Source organism: Tarenaya hassleriana, unplaced genomic scaffold (genome assembly GCF_000463585.1).
Source record: "Tarenaya hassleriana unplaced genomic scaffold, ASM46358v1 Cleome104, whole genome shotgun sequence".
Taxonomy (NCBI): Eukaryota; Viridiplantae; Streptophyta; class Magnoliopsida; order Brassicales; family Cleomaceae; genus Tarenaya; species Tarenaya hassleriana.
Genome location: NW_010960630.1, coordinates 156772 through 157945, shown reverse-complemented (window position 1 = coordinate 157945; position 1174 = coordinate 156772). Strand labels below are relative to the sequence as shown.

Here is a 1174-nt window from a genome sequence, read left to right as displayed (position 1 = left end):
GGTGTACTCGGTTTTGCTTCTTGATGATTTGCTGTTCAATTTGTATAGCAAAATGTAATAGTTCCTGCAGATCATGATACACTAACCTTTCTACCTTGCGAGAAATTCGTTCTTGCAGTCCGTCAACGAATTGTGCCATCACCGTTTCTTCGTTTTCATCCAATTCCAACCGGTTTCGAAGATATTCAAATTCCTCGAAGTAGTCTTCAACCGATTTTGTCCCCTGCACTAAAGAACGGTATTTCTTCTGCAACTCTCTATGAAAATGAGGTGGAACATACCTTCTCCTCATCATGAGTTTCATTTCACGCCAAGTAGAGATGGGTTCATAATGTGCTCTCCTCCTTTCTGCGACTTCGCGATCCCACCATGCTAGGGCATTATCGGTGAGTTGTGCAGCAGCATATTGCACTTTCTTGTACTCCGAATACTCATAACATTCAAAGATATTATCCATCCGCCTCTCCCAATCGAGAAAAGCATCAGGGTTAACACGACCAGCAAATGTAGGTAATTGGAGTTTGATATCTTTACCGTTATGTCTTGCACGACGAGGCTGATCTCGACATAAATCATCGTCCTCTTCATCATCTTCAATTGGGACGTTGTTCCTGTGGTCTCTTCGTCGTTGAGGAGAATCAGGGGGTGTGCGTTCTCGGTCTTGTACAGGTTCTTCACGCCTAGGAAAGTTGACCCGAATAGGTTCTGGTCTCCTTGGTAACTCCTCTAGTCGTGCCAATCGTTCTTGTATGTCTTGCAGAATTTGTGCAAGCGCGTTGTGGTTGGGCTCTCCTTCTCCCGACATTCTAACTTCTTTATTTTATTTTTCTCAAGGTTTTGTAAATAGAAAGATCAAAACAGAACAGGAACTCAAAGTAAAATGAAATAGAAAGAGATATCGTGTTACCTCTTCACCGGTGGAACTGTTTTTGTATTTTTCGGTTTTCTTCAAAATTAAAAAAGGTAAATCTGATTAAAAACGAATTGAAATGATAGAAGGAACACCTTACCTCACGTTGGTCCTTGAACCGGGCTCTAATACCAAAAATGATACACACTCGGGCTTAAGAACACACGATCGATGGTGATTCTCGGTTGTGAATGGTGGATAGGTTTCATAAGTTAGTCTCTGGCTCTAAGGCACTCTTGCTATAAATTAGGATGTCATCAAAAT

The 1174-nt window shown here is 41.6% G+C and overlaps 1 protein-coding gene across 1 annotated transcript in view; it reads right to left on the bottom strand.

The window, feature by feature from the left end:
* The window catches only part of LOC104804981, a 5880-nt gene extending 5075 nt beyond the window's left edge, over positions 1-805 (bottom strand). Inside the window, exon 1 of the mRNA XM_010529370.1 lies at positions 87-805. Within this exon, the coding sequence (XP_010527672.1) occupies positions 87-805 (719 nt within the window). The remainder of the gene's footprint in view (positions 1-86) is intronic.
* Positions 806-1174: the final 369 nt, after the last annotated feature.